The sequence below is a fragment of the Python bivittatus genome, unplaced genomic scaffold, assembly GCF_059951505.1.
Source record: "Python bivittatus isolate LINGU-HERP-01145 unplaced genomic scaffold, Pbiv_v1 ctg000090_np1212, whole genome shotgun sequence".
Lineage (NCBI taxonomy): Eukaryota > Metazoa > Chordata > Lepidosauria > Squamata > Pythonidae > Python > Python bivittatus.
The window spans coordinates 738,423-756,808 of NW_028277046.1; the positions used below are offsets into that span (position 1 = coordinate 738,423).

General features: G+C 51.6%; 1 protein-coding gene across 1 annotated transcript; it reads left to right on the forward strand.

Moving 5' to 3' along the window:
* Nucleotides 1-64: 64 nt before the first annotated feature.
* P3H1 (prolyl 3-hydroxylase 1) lies at nt 65-14,923 on the forward strand. The gene is made up of 15 exons (XM_088136686.1): nt 65-597; nt 1,887-2,039; nt 3,517-3,706; nt 4,667-4,798; nt 6,314-6,457; nt 7,164-7,249; nt 8,625-8,677; nt 9,863-9,984; nt 10,539-10,666; nt 11,273-11,368; nt 11,641-11,791; nt 12,104-12,221; nt 13,098-13,173; nt 13,507-13,647; nt 14,528-14,923. The coding sequence occupies exons 1-15, from the start codon at nt 139-141 to the stop codon at nt 14,663-14,665; spliced, it is 2,187 nt and encodes a 728-aa protein (XP_087992812.1). The 5' UTR covers nt 65-138; the 3' UTR covers nt 14,666-14,923.
* The last annotated feature ends 3,463 nt before the right edge of the window (nt 14,924-18,386 follow it).

An 18,386-nucleotide genomic window follows, 5' to 3' on the forward strand; every position in this document is an offset into this window, starting at 1 on the left:
CGCGGCTGTCGCGGCCGGGGAGGGAGAGATTCGATCGCCACGTGTTGCTCGAGGTGGGCGGGGCGAGGTGGGCGGAGCTCCGGCGTGCCAGCCAGCCCGGGCGTCGCGCGCCCCTCCGCCAGCCAGCGGCCGGGCAGGATGGCGCGCGCGCTGCGGCGGCTGCTGCTGCTGCTGCTTCTGCTGCTGCTGGCGGCGCTGCAGCTGCGCTCCAGCCCGGGCGCCGCCGAGGGGCCGCCGCCTCCGGCCGACGAGCTGCTGGCGGCGGGCGCGGAGGCGTACAGCCGCGGGGACTGGGCCGGCGTGATCCTGCACATGGAGCGGGCGCTGCGGGCGCGGGCGGCGCAGCGGGCGCGCGTGGCCGGCTGCCGCCTGCGCTGCGCCGCCAACCACTCCGCCGCCGAGCCCGCGCCGGAGCCGCAGCCGCAGCCGCGCCGCCCGCTGCGCGACCTGCGCTTCTTCGGGCAGCTGCTGCGCCGCGCCGCCTGCCTGCGCCGCTGCCTGCCCGACGCGCCGTCCCGCTACCAGCTGGGCGAGGAGACGGAGCTGGAGTTCCGCAAGCGCAGCCCCTACAACTACCTCCAGGTGGCCTATTTCAAGGTGCGCTTCCTCTCCTCTCCTCTCCTCTCCTCTCCCCTCCCCTGCCCGCTTTCCTCGGTTGTCGCGCCCCGCGGTCGGGGAGCGGGCACCCTGCCCGAAAGGCGGGGCGCCCCTGGGCCGTGGGAGCCCGCCGGGCTGCGGTCTCAGCCGGGCCCGCAGCCCGCGCCCCCTCCCCTCCGCGTCCCGGCGGGGCGGGGCGGGGCTGGCGGGGGGGCCGCTGTGCCACGTCGTTCGAGGGGCTGCGCCGCGGCCTCCGCCGGGTCTCGGCGCCGCCCGCGCCGGTGCCCGGCGTGCTTTTTTGGGTTAGGGGCTCGGATGGAGGGCCCGCGAGGGAGTTCGGGTTTCTCGGGTGGGGGGTTGGGTTGGGTTGCTTCCCCCTTGCCGGGCCTTGCCTGCTTTGGGGGGCGCAAATGCGCACACACACACACACACCCTGTTTGCAAGCTGCAAAGTGGAATATATTCGGTCCAGGTCAACTCTTATGCTTCCCACCATCTGTCTCTTTCTTTCTTTCTTTCTTTCTCTTTCTTTCTTTCTTTCTTTCTTTCTTTCTTTCTTTCTTTCTTTCTTTCTTTCTTTCTTTTCCTCCCTCTTCATTTCCTTTCCCTTTTCTTCTGTCATTCTCTTCCTTCTCTGCACATTCCCTTTCCTTCCTGTTTTCCTTCCTCCACCTACTTTTCTTCCTTCCCTTCCTCTCTCTCCCTTCCTTCCTCTCACTCTCCTTCCTTCTTTTCTTTTTTCTCCTTCCTTCCTTCTTTCCTTCCTTCCTTCCTTCCTTTCCTCTCCTCTCCTCTCCTCTCCTCCCCCCTCTACCTACTTTCCTTTATTCCTCCCTCCTCTTCCCTCCCTCCCTTCCTCTTTTCCTCTTCCTCTTCCTCAACCTCCCCTCCTTCCCTTCCCTTCCCTTCCCTTCTCCTGTGGTTAATATCCCATTTAAATAGAGAAGCGGGGGGGGGGGGGGAGGCACGTATAATGCCTCTGGTGCTCTTGAAAACTTCAAGAAGCATCAAGGAGCAGCTAGGCTGGGGAATGGAGGAAGTGTTGCAGAAGAAGGGAAATCCCATCCAGATTATTGCCAAGGGAATGAAGTGCATGTCTGTAAAGTTTAAAGGAGCCAGCCCTGCGGTGCGGGAATCGATCTTACCGAGAGAGCCCCCAATCGCGGGCCGTTCATTTAGCCCTTCGCTCCGTCCAGCCGTTGCCAGATGAAGCCCCCATCTCTGGAGGGCGCCAGGGCCGCCCTTTGGGGGGGGTGATGGGTTCCCGTCTGAACCTCTGCTCTCGCCCAGATCCACAAGCTCAGCCAGGCCGTGGCAGCGGCCCACACCTTCTTCTCGGCCAATCCGGACCACGTGGAGATGAAGCAGAATCTGGGCTATTACCAGATGATGGCTGGCGTCAAAGAGTCGGACTTTGTCGATTTGGAGGCAAAGCCCCACATGGTGAGAGCGCGCTCAGTTGGCCCCGGGCCTCATGGTCGGACGCAGAGTTTTTTCCTTTTTTTTTAATTAACAAAATACAAAAAACAGAAAAAGAATGCACAAAATTGTAAAAGAAAGAGGAAAAAGAAAGCTAAAAAATAAACAAAAACATACAGGACATTATATTATATATTAATATATATTAATTTATCTTTTTTCTATCTGTGTAAGTGTGGTTCTTTTTATAACTTTTAATTATGTATTTATGGTCTTGATTTGATGTAAACTGCCCAGAGTCCCCCATTGTGGGGAGATGGGTGGGGACAAGTCTACTAAATAAATAAATAAATAAATAAATTATATATATATATATATATATATACATATACACACACACACACACTACATTACATAATATTAAATATATATAATCTTTTTTCTCCTTCTTTTACAATTTTGTGCATTCTTTTTCTATATATACATACATCCCTATCTAGTTGTGCGGTAAACATTTCGATAGATGGAAGCCACAATTCGATACAGTCATCCATAGCTAATCTATATCGATCAGTTTTGGAGACCGCTGAATATTGGGAATATCTATCCTTCTAGTGCTTTTAGTTGTATGTAAAGTACGGAAAATCCACTTTCTTGGATAGAGAGAAATTCAGAAGGATGTAAACATCTGAAAATAGCAAATCTTAAGAGGGGAGTTGAGCCACGTACTTTCTCAGATGGAACAATTGTTGGATGCCATAGAAGCATATATTTAAATAAAGCATTAATTTCACAGCATCTCCAACAACCTAACCATTTACTCTGGTTTCTCTTTACATCAGTGTTTCTCAAACTTGGAAACTTGAAGATGTGTGGACTTCAACTCCCAGAATTCCCCAGCCAGTATGCTGGCTGGGGAATTCTGGGAGTTGAAGTCCATACATGCTGGCTGGGAATTCTGGGAGTTGAAGTCCACACATCTTCAAGTTGCCAAGTTTGAGAAACGCTCCTTTAGATTGTATAAAACTTTCACCTTTTACAAACTTCAAGTCCCAGAATTCCCCAGCCAGGGCACTCATTGCAGAGAATTCTGGGAATTGGGAGTTTGCCCATTGCCCCAGTAGATTAAAAATAGGAGAGCCAGTTTGGTCTAATGGCTAAAGTGCCAGGCTAAAAAGTGGGAGACCATGAGTTCTAATCCTGCCTTAGCCATGAAAGCCAGCTGGGTGACTTTGGGCCCATCCCGCTCTCTTAGACGAGTCCACCTCACAGGGGTGTTGTGGTAGGCAAAAAGGAGGTGGGGCCATTATCTAAAATATTCCACTCTTCATAGCCCTCCTTATCTCAAGCTTAGATCCTGTATGACGGTGATGGTCTGATATTTCCAAGGGCCATAATAAAATTGGGCAATAATGGAAACAGCTGGGAAGCCCAAGATTGCGCAATTCTGCTTTCTGGATCTTAAACTGTCCGGGCTGCGCCTTCTGTGTCCCCTCTGTAGGAAGATTTCCACCAGGGCGTGAGTTACTACACGGAGGAGAAGCCTCTGGCAGCCGTTTTGCACCTGGAGAAGGCGCTGGAGGGGTACTGGGCGGCCGACGAGGAGTGCCGCGCCCTCTGCGAAGAGCCGTACGATTACGAAGGGTACAACTACCTGGAGTACAGCGCCGATCTCTACCAGGCCTTTATTGGTGAGCGCAGGGAAAGAGCTGGACGATGACTCCCATCAGCCCCAGCCTGCAGTGGGGTCCTGGGTGGGGGAAGACGGCGTACCTGGGAGGCTGCAGGGCGCATGACTCGGTCAGCCCCGCCAAGCTCTAGCAACTGGTTGTCAGATATCCTGCCCCTGGACATGGAGGTTCTCTTGGGAGAGCCCCCGAGGAGCCTTTTCTGGTGCTCTTCTTTCAATATGGCTTAAAGCGAAGATGCTTTTCTAACTAGAAACGAAATGGGCCCTTTTTATGGAGCGCTGTATGGAGAAGTTCAGGGCTATGCAGCTAGGGATTTCTGGGAGTTGAAGTCCACGTGTGCTGGCTGGGGAATTTTGGGAGTTTATTCATTTAAATTTATTATAGCCGCTCAACTCCAGTGGACTCTGGGCAGCGTATGAAACCCCCAGAATCCATAAAAACAGATATAACCTTGAAACTCAACCAGAATTTGAAGTCCATGGATGCTGGCTGGGGAATTGTGGAAGTTGAAGTCCATGTGTTAGCTAGGGAATTGTGGGAGTTGAAGTCCACGCATGCCGGCTGGGGAATTCTGGGAGCTGAAATCCACACGTGCTGGCTGGGGAATTCTGGGAGTTGGAATCCACACGTGCTGGCTGGGGAATTGTGGGAGTTGGAATCCACACGTGCTGGCTGGGGAATTGTGGGAGTTGGAATCCACACGTGCTGGCTGGGGAATTCTGGGAGTTGGAATCCACACGTGCTGGCTGGGGAATTCTGGGAGTTGGAATCCACACGTGCTGGCTGGGGAATTCTGGGAGTTGGAATCCACACGTGCTGGCTGGGGAATTCTGGGAGCTGAAGGCCACACCACCGAAAGTTGGGAACACTGCTCTGCTCTAGAGCGATGCCCGAGAGCTCGATCGAAGGGGCCATCTGCGAATAACCCTCTTTTTCTCGCGTCTTTCTCGCCCCGGGCAGATCACTACACCCAAGTGCTGAGCTGCAGGCAAGGCTGCGTGACCGAGCTGGCGCTGGAGGCTGGCCACGAGAAGCCCGTCAAGGACTTCCTCCCGTCGCACTTCGACTACCTGCAGTTTGCATATTACAACAGTATGTGGGGGGGGGCTCCATGAACTGCACCCCCCTTCAGCTCACGGGACGGTGGCTGCCTTTAAACTGAGTTTTCTGGCGTGTTGGCTTCTCGCTGCCGCCAGCTTGGTTGGAGGGAGGTGGGAAATCCTGCGTTTCAGTGGGATCTTTTGACTCCGTCTCATCTCCAGAGTGACCGGAGGACCGGGAACAATGAGGAGGCCCTCTGAGCGTGGCCAGGGGCTGGGGACGATGGGGTGGCAGACCCACAACATCTGCTGATGAAAGGCATTGTCCGTCAGATGCAGCCTGATGTCAGATGGACCCTCTGCCCATCCATAAAGAGAATTTCCTTTCCGAAGTGGGAGAGTGTCCATCAGCACCCAATAAACAAGCAATGCTGGTTACATTAAACCAGTGACATCCCTGCTTGGTCCAGCTTTCAGCTTAGTGGGTGGGGCGAAGCCTTGTCTGTGGACTATGGTGGCTTAATACGCCTTGCAAATCCAGCCCCTCCGGCTTGGCCTGTAAAGCGTAAGTGAATCGTCCTTCCCTTAAATTAAGATTTGGAGTTACTTCTACAGCGTCTCTCCTGGCTTTCTGCTCCTTGGGGCTGATTTGGAAAGGGAAACGCGGATTTTGAATACAGCGCTGAAATGGAAAGACGGTTGAGATCATTCTCAAATCTGACCTTGATTCTTCCATTCTCTGCTTTAAGAAACCTCTAAGGCTGTGTTTCTCAACTTTGGCAGATGTGTGGACTTCAACTCCCAGAAGCCCCCAGCCAGCATGCTGGCTGGGGAATTCTGGGAGTTCAAGTCCACACATCTTCAAGTTGCCGAGGCTGAGAATCACTGTTCTGAGGATTTTTTTTTTAACGTGACTTCCAAGCACTTATATATTTACCGCTTTTATAACCTTGGCTTTTAAGGCAACATAACCAGGGGGGATATTGGGTGGGGGGTCTCATGGAGGGGCTGAGCACGTTTTCCAGCAGCCCAGATGCTTTTTGCACGATGCTGTTTGCACCATATCCAATAGGTGGCACCCTTCCCTTCCAATTCCCAAATAATAATAATAATAATTATTATTATTAATTAGACATCTCCCTAATTCCTCCTCTTTAGATTACAGTGCTTGCAAAGGAAGGATCTGTCATCTCCAGGCCTCTGTGGGGCTTTTATTTTTTTAAGGAGGGAAAAAGAAACATTCAAAGGAGAGGTGGGGGGGGGGTAACTAGGCTTGTATGTAGAACCTCCAGGTTCAGGAGATGTATACCTCTAGGTAGTCCCAGACGCTGGAGATATTCCTCCGCCTTCTCTTCCATCATCCGGCTGGAATGGCTGGCTACCTTTTGCATTGCTCGAGTCGCATTCAATCTTTACCCTTCCTGAATTGATTGATTAATAGGGTTGGATTTTGGCTGGGGGGAGGCGGAAAGAGAGTTCCCGACCTGATATTTTGGCCACGATGGTGATGATGATCTTTCGTATCGCTCCAGTCTTCCTCCAACGCTCTCCTTCTACCCCGTGGCAGGCGGCAACTACGAAAAGGCCATCGAGTGCGCAAAGACGTATTTGCTCTTCTTCCCCGACGACGAGGTGATGAAGCAGAACGTGGCGTATTACACGGCGGTGCTCGGGGAGAACCTGGCCAAGCTGATCGGTCCCAGAGAGGCAAGTGTCCCCCCTCCAGTCAGTGGGGTCTCTTAGCAGGAGGGGAGGGAAGACCTCACACTGGAAGACAGACAGACAGACAGACCTGCCCACGTTCATCCTCCGGGTCTTGGTTGATGTTGAGTTACGCAAGTGCTTTTCGTGGAATCTTAGATGGGGCGGGTGGAAAGGGGTCTGGGAGAACATCTAGCCCACCCCACTGCCCAGGGCAGGAATCCAGATTGAAGCATCGGATGCTGGAATGGTACGGTCAGAGGGAACCTCAGAGACCATCTAGTCCACCCCCTGCCCAGGGTAAGACTCCAAATTTGCTTTTCTCAAAGCAGAAGCAGGTCCAAATCCTGTGCCCAGAGGACCGCTGCCCCAAAGAATCCAGATTGGCCTCTCTCCTCCTCCTCCTCCTTAGCTCGGTATCAAAAAAACATATCGATTGAATGAAGGCTAATTCTATTCCCTTGCAAAGTCGCCACAGAGGAATTTACATCCCCGAGTTCTGAACGTAGCCAGCGACGCAACAACCAGGACGATGAGGACTAGAGACTTGCAAATCCTGAGTCGAAGGATTTCAGATTGCTCCGTGCTTTTTCCAAAGCTCCGCCCGGCTTCCGCGCGACGTTCTGGACGTTGCCTCCAGCCGGTCGGCTGGCTGGTAGATGAATGGCTCTGGCCTGATTTCTCTAATTCTGAGCCTCTTTTTCTGCTGCAGAAAGTCCAGATTTATCACCGGCGCAGTCTGCTGGAGAAGGAATTGCTTTTCTTTGCGTACGACGTCTTTGGGATCCCTTTCATTGATCCGGTAAGCAGAATCTGTATCTTCCAAGGAACAACAGACAGGTTAGGGGTTGTGTGTGTGTGTGCATGTGTATTTGTGTGGTTTCCACTGCCCAGAGCCGTGCTCTGCCCTGAGAACCTTAAATAGCAATTTTTGACAGTGACTTATGACTGCCAAGGTTGAAATGCAAAGGAAAGGGGAGAATTTTGAGCAAATGCCAGGTTCGAATTTAGGCTAGGTTTATCACTTTGTGTATTTTGGCAATATGGATTTATTTATTGTTTTTGAGGGCATTTGATTATTGCTCAGCCCCCTTGGAAATCCCTGTCTATTCAAAAGCAGGACGGGAATCATTGATTATCATTGATAGTTTTGTCCAATTCTTATTTCCTTCTCCGGGAATTTACACTTTTCTCTGCTCACCCCTGTTTTATATTCACAACAGCCTTGTGAGGCAGGCCGAAAGAAGTAGGAAGACATAAAAACGTGGGCCCAGCTTAGCATTTTTCTGGGGAATTTCATGGCCAGATAGGAGTTTTTAAATTGCAAGTTGTTTGAATTTTAGTTTTTTTCTAAACTTTTAACTGATCCATCCAGAGAACTCGAAATATTCCATAGATTAGAAATGCAGCATTAGTAGTGACAGGAATAACAGGAACAAAAATAACACTCGTTGAATATTTTTAATGTAATAGCATAGTTACAAAGGAACAAGTGTGGATAATTGACATTGTAGTAGCTGGAGACAGAAGGGTCGATCAGAAAAAACTAGGAAAAATCATGAAACACAAAGACATTCAAATAATTCTTGCGCAAATGTGGAAAAAGAAAGTTGTAGTGGTGCCAAAAGGGCTTGGTGGGCTTGGTACCACATTGAAAGATCTGGGGAAGCGCTTGGACGCAACAAGAACAGAGGGAATCTCAACTCACGGGTTGCAAAAAATTGCATTGGAAAAGTGGATATTTTACAACCAGGACTTTAGCTATCCTAGATCCTTGCAAAGGATCCGATAATCAGAAACACCGAACCCGTTCAGAGCTATCCGGTAAACCAGGTGTGAATAAAACAACACTGATAAAAAAATACTAATTTGAACCTGCAGCTTTTCAGAGCATCCTATTTATCTCGAAATAAACGTTTCTGATTAGAATGAAGGGATAAATGGAATGAAGGAGCCTGGGAAATTTAAGGAGGGTGTCTGAAGGGGAGGGGCAGCACAGACGTGTCCACGGACTGGACGGTGTTTTGTCTGGAATGGTGTGAGAATTCCCATCTTGGGCAGGGGGGTGGACTAGAAGACCTCTGGGGTCCCTCCCGTCCCTAGGATTCTGTGTCATGGTTCCTCAGAGTCCTCGGCTATTTTTACCCTCCCTTCACTGCCCAAATCTTGCCTTGAAGGACACGTGGACCCCGGAAGAAGTGATCCCGAGGAGGCTTCAAGAAAAGCAAAAGTAAGAGATGTTTCACCTCCTCTTTCTCTGCTTCTCTCATTACTCCTCCAACCTTCTGGCCCACTTGGCAGGCAACCAGGATGGGAGGTCTTTCCATGGTGAGGTCCTCCGGTAGCTTCGGGCATCGCTGCGACCGGGAGGCTGAATCACAGGGAATAGTTTAAGGATACTTTTCTACACGTCCTGGGAATCTACCGAGTGCCCGTTTTACTGGCGGACCCCCAAGAAGCTGCAGGTCGCTGCTCTTCTTGGTGGTGGGTGCTCTCACAAAATGGGGAGCTTGCTCTGTGCCCCCCTTCTACGTCTTCTTCCAAAGCGTCCCATGCTCTCTACGTTTATTTTAATCTTTTTCAGCCCCCCCTCCTTTGCTTTGAGTAGATTTTGCTTTGAGATGTTTTCAGAGAAATGGGACAACATCCTGTGCCGTGTTGAGCTTTGTAGGGGACAGCCAGCACCTTGAATTGCACCAGAGGCGTCCCATTAACCAGGCAGCAGAGATGTTATGTGGGTGTAAATGTGACAGGCCCATAACTGCTCCTGCCACTGCGTTCTGGACCAGCTGAAGCTTGTGAGTGGTCTTCAAGGGCAGCCCCACGTGCGACACATTGCAGTAGTCTATGTGTCAGATGACCAAGGTCCATCAGAAAGGCCTCTGAGTCCAGAAACAAATGGTGCATGAGACAAATGCTGCTGTGGCTCCAGAAAGACACACACACACCCATCTAGGGAAGTCCAACCCTATCTGGAGCTAAAAATGGACGGGACCTACCAGCAGGGTAACAGCAGTCCAGTGTAAAATCACAGCAATAATATAGCAAAAAAAGATGTGAGTTCTGCAGAACAAGCCTCTCTGGGAAAATGTTTATAATGGTATGTTACAAAGACCTTGAGAGACAGGGCGAAGGGATGCTGCCTAAGGAATGGTCAGATAAGAGACGGCACAGACCACAGCTGCATAACGGGCAGAGAAGGACTCAGAAGGGACCCTCCGTAGTTTCTCAGGCTGTAAAGGAGATAGCAGGAGATTTGTACTTTCAGACTTGTTAATGTAGTCTTACAATAAAGTAGAATTAGCTCATCTGGTCGTGTTTCCTGTCTGGTCTACCTGGGAAGGCTGACAGTGTTCCCCCATTGCAGCAGAATCCCCGGCTTTGCTGCAATCCTGCACTCTCTGTGTCTCTGCAGGGTGGAACGCGAGACGGCGGCTCGGATCTCGGAGGAGATTGGCAATCTCATGAAGGAGATCGAGACCCTGGTGGAAGAGAAAACGAAGGAGTCTTCCGACATGAGCAAACTCCTACGGGAAGGCGAGTGTCCAATCTTCTGGATTTGGGGGAGATTCCTGCCTTGGGAGAAACGCCACCAAGTCACCAGCGGTGGCTGTCTGTTGAGCCAAAGATGATCCAAATAAAGGAGACCCCAACCCGCCCCCTTGCTAAAACCAGAACCACCGCTGGCGGGGATAAGAGAAAGAGGATAGGTGGTCATGTGAATCCAGAAAAGGATTTAGAGCTGATCTGGGGGACGCAACGAACGAGGCCTTAAGGAAAGTTCAGAGGCTGAACATTTTATTGAACTCAGTTCAGAGACTGAAGGAAGCATGAGAAAGAAACTCGAAACAACCCCATTTTGATTTTGTCGAGTGTAAGACGGGACACAGAGAAACTTGGACAGGGTTTCGAGTTTCTGTTATCGTACACTAGTACAACAATGTAGGATTCTCGGATTTCCCGCGGGGCTGTTTCTCAACCTGGCCTCCTTCCGTGGGGCAGAAGCCTTTATGCAGGGACGCCCGGTTTTTGCACCCGAACCCGGTGAATGGTGTCGGCAAATCCTTGATTTCTCTCCCACAAATCCGCAGGGGGTCCATTGGTGTACGACGGGCTCACCGTTACCATGAACTCCAAGGTCCTGAATGGGTCCCAGCGCGTGGTGGTGGACGGGGTCCTTTCTGAAGAAGAGTGCCGGGCGTTGCAAAGTCTCACCAACGTGAGTCACCCACGCTGGTCTTCGGAACCCATGCCCAGGGTTGCACCAACGGGGTTGTTCGTTTGGGGAGCAAAGCGGGCAAGGATGGGTAACGGGTCGGATGCCGAGTGGAAAACTTCCCCAGCGAGCGAGCCCAGATGCTAATATGGCTGAAATTGTGGTTTGAGGCTGGTTTGTTCGAAACAATGTCGTGGGAACAAACCATCTTGTGTCCTTGGGCCCAGAGATAACACGCTGCAGTTTTTTCTGACCAGTAGATGGCAGCTTTGTAGTTCTTCTCCACATGTGTAAAGAGCCAACGGTAGCCAAAATCCACTCCTTTTATTTCTTTTATTTATTAAATTTATATGCCGCCCATCTCCCCCAGAGGGTGACTCTGGGTGACTCACAATTAAAATCCAAAACAGTAAAAATATAAATATCCCTATTAAATTAGCTAAAATAATTCTCCATCTTTTTATCTTTTGCATATGCGACCCCAATGTAACGAAGCCAAAATTTGGGGTTTTCCCTCAGTCACACCCACTGGGACTTTCTTCTCCCAACAATACAAAGCAGGTGGAAAGAACTTTATAAAAACTTTACAAAAGCATCTTTTTCTTTCAGGCAGCTGCTTCTGCTGGGGATGGTTATAGGGGGAAGACTTCGCCCCATACACCCAGCGAGACCTTTTACGGTGTGACCGTCTATAAAGCCCTCAAGGTAACCCTTCGAGAAAGCAAAGAGATGTGGTCCACTCGTGAGCCGAATTAAGCTTCCTCTTAAATAAACATGAGGACTAGAATCCCCTTGTTTTAAAACAGAAGCCCAAAACTGAGGAAAGGCAAATTCTTTTTTAGTTTCCCAAACAATGGATTTCTAAACTGATTCCTAAAACCGAGCACGGCTCCCTCCTCCAAACGGTGGGAGACCGGGCTCTCGAATTCGGGGAAGGGGAACAATTCCCCGCTCCTCCATGTGTGTCTTGCCCACAGCTGGGGCAGGAGGGCAGAGTCCCCATGCAGAGCGCATACCTCTATTATAACGCCACCGAGAAGGTCCGACGGGTGATGGAATCCTATTTCCGCCTCGACGTGCCTCTGCATTTCTCCTACTCTCACCTGGTGTGCCGGACAGCCATAGAAGGTAAGTGGGTGGGCGACGGGGGGAACGGCCGGGGATTTACCCCAGGAAGACCCAGAGCCAGGCAGGCGAGGCCAAGAGAGGTGGGGGGCCAGAGTCTCCCTCCCCCCAGACCTTTTCCTCACTCAGCTTTTGCAGAGCGTGACTTTCAGGCCTGCCATGAGGACTAGAAACTTCGCCTTTGTTTTGCAACCCAGCGGGGGATTAGTTCCCCCAGCCAGATGGGTTGGATTCCTAACTGCCCGGACGCCAGCCTTGGGGGGAAATCAAATGGGGGGGGGGCGATCAAAAGAGTCCTTCCTCTCTCTGCCCTAGACAAGCAGGAGGACCGGACCGATCCCAGCCACCCGGTGCACGTGGACAATTGCATCCTGAACGCCGAGGCCATGGTGTGCGTCAAGGAGCCCCCTGCGTACACCTTTCGGGACTACAGGTAAGCGGAGAGCTTTGCTGGGCACACAGAGGGCATCTGAAAGTCCCACAGAGATGACCTGGGAGAAAGGAAGGGGCAGCCGTGAGCAAGCCATGGTTTAAGGCCAGGAAGAGGGCGGGAAGGGGAAAACAGTCGGGTTGTCAATATTGTATAATTGCTATAGTCTAGATCGGTCTTTGTGGACTTCAACTCCCAGAATTGAATTGCTGGCTGGGGAATTCTGGGAGTTGGAGACCACCCATGCTGGCTGGGGAATTCTGGGAGTTGAAGTCCACCCATCTTAAAATTGCCAAGGTTGAGAAATCTCGGTCTAGATCAATAGAGCAGAGCTCCAGTATTTCTCGTGCAGTCTGTTTCCTGATCTAGCCTACCTTGAAGGGCTGCCAGATCCAGAGAGGAGGTGGAGAGAAAAGGCTAAAGAAAATAGACTGCTCCAGGGCACTTTACACGGGGCTGCCCTGGAAGACCCCTCGGAAGCGACAGCTGGCCCAGAATGCAGGGCGCCAGCAGAGATGGGCGTGCCACGCTCTGCCCACGTGGCGACTCTGTTTTGTGACCCACAGTGAGCTTCGAGGTGTCATGAAAATTAAATTTAAATTTAAACGCACTCAGCTGGGTTACAATCAACCTGATCTGCCCCAAGTTTTGCATTCAACACTGAGGACTAGCATCCTTTTCATTGGTCTCTGTTGTTGTTGCTATTGCCCATTTTCATAATCTTAATTAAGCGACCGGAAAGGGCGTCTACTTTGCCAAAAACTGATTCCCCCCAGAAAGGGCTGGAAGCAGACCGAGCCAAGGAGAAGCAGATCCCAGGCCGTTTTTGATGCTTGGGGTTTGTTCGCTCAGCAGTAAAAGCTGTTTATTGCTTTCTAGCGCCATCCTCTATTTAAATGGAGATTTCGAAGGCGGGGCGTTCTATTTTACCGAGCTGGATGCCACGACAGTGACGGTAAGTCCCTTCTGTCTTGCCCGTGCCGCCTTTGGGGCGTTTCCAGCGGCCAATAATCTCCAGGCTTTTTCCACGGAACACTCTTTGCACATGCTCTTGGGAGCAGGCCTCCTCTACAACCCTGCGAGGCGGGACAGTCTTTGCATCGGTGGGGCATCCCCTTGCTTTGCCACAAGAAGAACGGGCATCGAATTAGCGCAGCGGGGTTTGCATGCAGACGTCTAGCCTATTAGGGAAGCCAGCGTCGAGGCGGCCGTGTTCCCTGATGGGCTAGCTGCCGGTGAGGATGATCTAAGCAGCTTTGGGGTCCCCCCTCCCCAATTTGGTCTCCAGGCTGAAGTGCAACCCCAGTGTGGCCGGACGGTGGGTTTCTCCGCCGGATCGGAAAATCCTCATGGCGTGAAAGCCGTCACGAAGGGCCAGCGCTGCGCCATCGCCTTGTGGTTTACTCTGGACCCCCGCCACAGCGAACGGGTGAGTGCTGCGCCCCCTTGGTTCCCGCCTGCCCAGGGGTGGTCAGAAAAGTCAAGATGGCCGTGGTGGTTCAGTGGAAGCCCTGCCTGTGTTTCAAAGCTAATTGCACAGGAAGCTCAGGAGATGGGAAGGGAGTTGGTTAAGAGCTTGTCTCGTAAACAGCAAGCCAGGCCGTGAAAAGCCCAGGAAGGAGAGATTCACACAGTTCGAAAATGCATTTTTTCAACCCTCATTCGTGCATTCACACTCCGTACGGAAGGGCGCGAGCGCTCCTTGCTTCCTTGAGCGAGCTTAAGAGGGCTTTATGGGAGGGTCGCAAGTTGCTAGTCCTCAATGTCCCTGGCTCCTCCTCTCCCTGCCCCTCAGAAATGTGCCCAAGGGTAATGCGATATGATGCCCGGCTCAGTTTTGCAATGTGGGCCTAATTTTCCAGGCATAAAGTTGGCCTAAATTGGGGAATGTGCAAGAGACTTATGAAGGGAGATTTTGAGAAAAGATTTCCCAGTCTTGAGATAGAGGGAACTGGGAAAAAACCCCCTAAACCAGTGTTTCTCAACCTTGGCGGCTTTAAGATGTGTGGACTTCAACTCCCAGAATTCCCCAGCCAGCCATGCTGGCTGGGGAATTCTGGGAGTTGAAGTCCACACATCTTAAAGCCGCTAAGGTTGAGAAACACTGCCCTAAACTACCTTGATTTTGTTTCATCTAAGATGGGGCAGAGAAAATCAAGCCTTCCAGATTCTCTTGTTCCACCTTGCAATAAACAGCATTTCTGGAACCCCCGCCATGCCTGTTTCTTGGCCCGGCCTACCTCGCAGGGCTGTCAAGGTAGACGCCATCATGAAAACAGGCGGCCCCTTCTCTTTCTCTCCCTCCACAGGAGAGGATCCAGGCCGACGACTTGGTCCGGATGCTGTTCAAAACAGAAGAAACACAGCTGCCCCCCGAGACGGCACCGAGTCCGGAAAAGGCCGAAATCCCCCCCAAAGATGGTGCTGCGGAGAAAGATGAACTATAACTGAACATCTGGCCCGCACAGCTGGTGCAAACAGCGGGGATTTGGGTGCCCTGAAAAACAGGGTGCGGATCCTGTGTCAGGAGCAAGGGAGCAGACTGGCTATAAACAGTGCCCCGAATACAGCGTTGCCCCCCAAATGCAGAGATATCAGGGTACATCCTTTCCCCATTCCTTGAACGATTGGGCTCTCAAAAGGTGGACCACGCACACGATCTCAGTATTATTATTATTATTATTATTATTATTATTATTATTATTGCATTTCTTCTGGGTGGAGCAGCAAACCAGCAGGAAAACGTGCCATGCGTTCAAATCCTGGTCACCAAAAGGGCTCATTTGGGAGGCCCTGGGTCCGCTCGCTGTCTCGCGGCCTCCCTCACAGGGCTGTTGTGAAAACAAGTGGTGGAATGTTCCCCACTGTTCACCGCCAGCAAGGTCTAGGGAGGAGGGGGCGATGCCAACATGCCAAATCAATTGAAGGGGGGATCCCTGGGCGACTCCCGGGCGGCGCGTCCAGGAGGCACTTGCCAAATAAAACCACGTGCACACAAAGACGCAGAACGAGCCGCAAACATTTTGCCTGGAGCTGCGTCGCGGTTTCGTGGGGTCCGGCCCTTACCGGGGGTGGCATCCAGGTTTGTTCGGCAGCCTTTTGTAAATATCGGATGCACGGTTTAAAGGCCCGGCGGTTTCCAGTCATCGGAGGGGCGCGAGGGAGCTGAAGGGGCAAAAAGCTGCTTTTCGCAACCATCTTGGCGAGATTTGGACTCCGTGCAGCGCAACGCCAGAGCGACGTTTGCAGCTGGACGGCGGAGGCGGAAAGGAGGCCGAAGAGGGAAGGGAGATTCAATTAGAGAAAGAAAGGCGAGGTATATTTAAGGCGTGCCTTTCCGCCCGGCAGATGAAATGGTGCATTTAGTGGAAAGGCTGGAACGTCCCAGAAAATGGGCTGTTTTGTGTTAGAGAGACCTGGAAAACAGACCCGCAAAGAAACAGAAGGAAAAGCGAGAGGATTGTGCTTGCTTTTTTTTTTTAATTTTGCTTTTTTTTAATGAGGCGCTCCGAGGGCTTTCTTTTAAAGGAGGGAGACGAAGCCAGCCGAGGAACGGAGAAGGGAGGCGCGGCTGGAACGCAGACGCTGAACGAGGCGGAAAGGAGCAGGAGCGTCCCAATCTGCGGCTCTACTCCAGTTCCCATCGTTGCAGCTAGGGTTGGGGACAAGCGTCCGACGCAGCCTGGCAAACTTGGGAGTTTTCCCGGGAAGCAGGGCGGATGGAGCTTGGTCTCCTCCAGAGTAAGAGCAAGCAACCTGAGGCTTGGACTACCTCTTCCATCATCCCTGCCTCTTGCCCATCCTGCCTGCAAGCTGGCATTTAGCAAGCCCCGTGCCCAGATCTGCCCTCTCACTTTTCAACCGGTGTCTCTCCGCGGATCATCTTCATTTGGGGCAGGGTCCGCCGCATCAACCCAGCCGATGGCCACCAAACCGTGGTTTATAGCCCGGTGTGCCCGTGGTGGCTTGTTCTACAAACCAGGGCTGCTGAACCTCGCGTGAACTTAGCACGTTCGCCCCAGCCAGTTCTGAGCTGGAGGAGAAACGAGTTGTATTGTGCCAAGTTCTCAAAATACAAGCCCTGGAATGACAAATTCATTCTTCGCTCGGCGCAACTGTCACCCGTCCCCGAGCTAGAAATATTTAACTCTTCTCATTAGCAATCTGCTCACGCTCAGCCACCTCAGTTTCGCCTTAATTTGTTTGCAAAAGGGTCAGCTGCTTCTCGGTTACGGCTACCTCCACTAGAAGGGATCCCTCGATGTGGGGCTGGCAGTTCCCAGAACTCCAAAGAACACCTGGGCAGGGGATTCTGGGAATTGCAGTTCCCTGCAGCCAGGCACCAAAATGAGCTTATAAAGCAGCTTGGGAGGACTACAAGATCAATCTTCCTAGCTGTAGATGGAGCAGTTACGGGTTTCACAGCCCCCTCTAGATTACTGCAATGCATTGTTGCTGGGGCTCCCCTTGAAGACTCAGTTCTTGTCTACAAGATTCAGTGGCTGACTTCATATATCGGATGGAGCCATAATGGCCCTTTGCTAGAGTTCAGCATGCCCAGGGGGTCTTATCGGTAGCCACACACCCATATATAAAAGGTGGTCCTAAACCAGTGTTTCTCCACCTTGAGAACTTGAAGAGGGGTGGACTTCAACTCCCAGAATTCCCCAGCCAGCTGGCTGGGGAATTCTGGGAGCTGAAGTCCACCCCTCTTCAAGTTCCCAAGGTGGAGAAACACTGTCCTAAACATCTTTTTTCCATATGCCTACAAAATAATTCAGTCCATGATGGAAGACGCTGTTACCTAGGCTAAACATAAAATTAAGTTGTCCAATCTTGGTTTAAGCTTCAACAGGTGCACCCCATCATAGCTGGCTTGTTTAAGAAGCAGTCACGTCACACAAGCCACAATTGCCTGCATCTTGTCCCCGCAGCCACGGTAAGCGGGAGATTTCTCCCCCCAGCCTTCTCCCCCCACCCCAGGCTGGAGTATAGGTGAGGCTGCTGGGAGTTGTAGTCCAACCCATCTGGAGAGGCCAGTACGGCTGAACGCCGTGGCTGAAAAGCCACATGAAGGTTTGACTTTTCCAAACTTGCACTTCGGGAGGGGGGGGGTGTTGACATAACTCATCATCTCAACCGGCCACCCCAGAGAGCAAATTTCAAAACTCCAGAAGGATGAACGAACCAGGGGCGATGTGAATTCTGCCCTGTGTCCCCCAAACCGGGCATCCGTGCCTGGTTTTCTTGGAGAAGCCGAAGGCGTCTTTTACAAACAACCCCCCAAAACTACAACTTGCACGCGTGCTGGCAGGACGTGCCAGCCCTGTGTGTGTCAATGCCTTTTTTGTTGACGAGCGCAGCCCACTTGGATTCCAGGGAAAATGCCAAGCGGCCCCCACAAGCTCCGGCCACAAAGCTGCTTTGGATGAAAAGCAAAGGTTAGGCTGATTAGCATGCAGTTCAGGTTTGCTCTCCAGAAAGGGCAGGAGCTGAAAAATTCAAGGGGGGTGCGTGTGTGTTTGTGTGTGCCGAGGGCCGTTCCAGCAGGTCAGACCTTCAGAATGCCTTTGTATACCAGCTGTCCGTGCCAAATGCAACTGTATGTTTCCATGTTGTGTTGGAGATAATCTTTAGCACCCGATTCGGGGCCTGGTCGGGCTAGATTCTTGCAGCGTTGAAGCCCTGACGTGGTTTGCTTTGGTTCGGTTTGGGGTCAGGCAAACCCAGGTTTGGGGGCCTGGTTGCCAGCCACAGGAAGGGGAGACCTGAGAGGAATGCCCTAGACTCTCATCCTTGGGGGTTCAAGGCTCCCAACGGAATCAAGGTCACTTCGTAGAACCCGCCACTCGAGAGCCAGGAAAGTCACACACGGCGTAATGCAGAAAATCTCGGACTTTAAATTTGAAACAAAACCCCAATTTAACCATCTCAGAAAAAAACACGTTGCTTACATCAGCGAGGACAAGTTTGGCTCCACGCTGGGAGAAAGACACGTTCTGGCAACATCTGACTGGCAACTCAGATCTGGAGAATATTGGATGCGGGAATGGCAAAACAAACAGTATATATAGACACGACAGAAGTTTAGCTAAATTGACGCAAGAACAATATATCAGGCCGCCTGGCACAGAGAATCAGGTTAGGGGCCCAAATGTCTACCAACAT